General features: G+C 30.4%; 1 protein-coding gene across 1 annotated transcript in view; it reads right to left on the minus strand.

Annotated features, from left to right (window-relative positions):
- Positions 1-416: 416 nt before the first annotated feature.
- Positions 417-2,426, minus strand: part of LOC106474321 (ankyrin repeat and SAM domain-containing protein 3-like) — a gene marked incomplete at its 3' end in the record, with an annotated part of 12,724 nt that continues 10,714 nt past the window's right edge. The window contains exon 7 of the mRNA XM_013935012.2: positions 417-537. Within this exon, the coding sequence (XP_013790466.1) occupies positions 417-537 (121 nt within the window). The remainder of the gene's footprint in view (positions 538-2,426) is intronic.

A 2,426-nucleotide genomic window follows, 5' to 3' on the forward strand; every position in this document is an offset into this window, starting at 1 on the left:
TATGTTCTGATTGCTGAAAGTATAGGACATAATGGATGATTCTGTTCATGAACCTAATGTAGACCATAAGAATTTTACAGCAAGTATTCATTCATTAATTAGTTAGACCGCATATTTTAGTTTTACACATCATCATGGCCAAAGTTGAACAAAAAATGTGGCCTGGCTAACTAATGAATGAATATTTGCTGTAAATTTCTTGTCAATGCTATAAATGTAGCTACCAGTTTGGCTGCAAATTTTGATTTAATTTCTGTAAGTCGCACATTCAGACGTTATTAGGCTACACCTTTTTTTTTTCACTTACCTAAGGTATTGTTAATTATATATTCTATTATTAAACATTTTATTCTACACTATACAGCCAAGAGTTAAGTGGTCAAGCAGACTCATCAAATCCTAAAGAAATTACTCACCTTTGTTGAATTTTTGTAAGTAGTGCGATTCTAAGACAGTGACCACCTTTACGTAACCCTTCTTCTCTGCTAGAGACTTAGCTGTATCACCGTCTGCAGATTTACCTAATGGATTAGCTCCCTTAAATAAAGAGAAAATCATCAAAATCTACACTTCTTTTGATGTAATCTGCAGCCATTGTGAAAATTTAATTATAAAGCTACACAAAACATCTTTAAAACTAAGTTAAATATAAAGCTTGATATAGTTTAATAAAACCAGTTTTTTCACTAATAATGAATTAAAACTACTGATACACCCATAGGAAAATAAATCATTATCATTAACTATTGAAATTCTAGAATGTAACTAACTAAATCTTATTTGTAAATTAAATTTGGTATTTCATATGTTAGGGTCTTCCCGCTGTGACAGATGTAGTCAATGTACTGCTTTACATTATACAGGAAAAACACCAAAACCCTAGCTTGTACATGTGTTACTTAGAAGAAAGACTTCCAGAACTTAATTTTATCATAACAGTACACTGGATGTTTTCAAGAAACAAGTTTAACCCTAATTCTTTATGCCCCAATTCTTAACTGAACTAGACAAATACATGTTACAAATTTAAATTAATAATGTAAACCATAAAGACTATGTACATGATTCAGGATACTTACCACTGTATTAAACACATATGGACTGCATGTTTTGTTAATATGCATAAGCCTAGAGTTTACCATTTCTTTACATTAATCTGTTTGTTTGTTTTATCACCACAGATATCTTTTACTGCACATGACACAAGGTTTTAGTGTCTTACATTCAAAATTTCATTAAACTACTTTTTGTTTATGCTATACCAATTATAACAGCATAAAATCTTAACTAATAATCCATAGTTTAAAAGTTTTAATTCTACAAGGCAATATCTAAAAAAATTCTGAATTTCCACTAGTGTGACCCACATGACACATTTTCTCTTAGCAAGTCATCATCCCTATTTTATCCATCACCCCTCGAAAAAGTACAAAATTAAACTTAAATTAATTTCTATAAAATCGTTATTGCTCAGACAAACCATAATATTTATAGCCTTCAATTTTGTTTGGTTACAGAGCTATCAAATAGAAAATCAGACCCCTCCTGCCACACCCATCTGTCACATCCTCTCTTTCAGAATTCATTGATAGTTCTCTCTTACGTTTCATTACATATTACTTATAACCAATAGAAAGTAAAGGTTTTCATCTATCAAATGACATATTGTATAACATTATGTTCTGAACAGTTACATGTCAATTTCACTAAGAGTACCAACATCGTTCCTGAGGGAAAGTTAACGACTATCTTGGATGAATTTGTAACAGCTCTTGTCGCATAGTTAGAAAGCCAGAAAAGTTTTGAGATGCAAGTGAATTTGTCTACTTTTTGCATGTTATTAGTCTGTATTGTTTGGTGCATTATTTAATTAAATAAAAATTACTAAGTGCATTACTGTCTTAGTATAAAGAATTAGGGTTAACTCTCTTCGAAAACTGACAGCAAGAAAAAAGAAAATTAGTTAAGTATTTATTTCTTGTTTTTCATGTTTATTCTCTATGTATAATAATAAAAGTAACTAAAATGTAAAAATAGGGATCCTTTTAGGTTTGTTACGATTAGATTAGGTAAAATAAATAATAATAATAAAATTATAATAAAAATGTTTCATGAGGCACAAATGCAAGCAGCTCGTGGGTAATGTAATTCGTTAGCATCACATGAGCTGCATGCCCCCCCCCCCAAGTGATTTACAACTTATAATGGTGCAGACAGTAGTTAGACATGGTTCAAAGGGCAATAAAACAATAAAATGTAATTATAAATAGATGTATAATGTTACGAACTTAGAGCTACTTTGGATAAAGAAATGTAGTTTCATGTTACAATTTGAAGTCATTCTAGAAAGAAAAAAAGGGTAATTTAGGTTTATTTAGGTTTTTTTTTTGGTGGTTACAAGGTCGGACGAATTGACTGATCCCAAT

This window comes from Limulus polyphemus, unplaced genomic scaffold (genome assembly GCF_000517525.1).
Source record: "Limulus polyphemus unplaced genomic scaffold, Limulus_polyphemus-2.1.2 Scaffold7068, whole genome shotgun sequence".
Taxonomy (NCBI): Eukaryota; Metazoa; Arthropoda; class Merostomata; order Xiphosura; family Limulidae; genus Limulus; species Limulus polyphemus.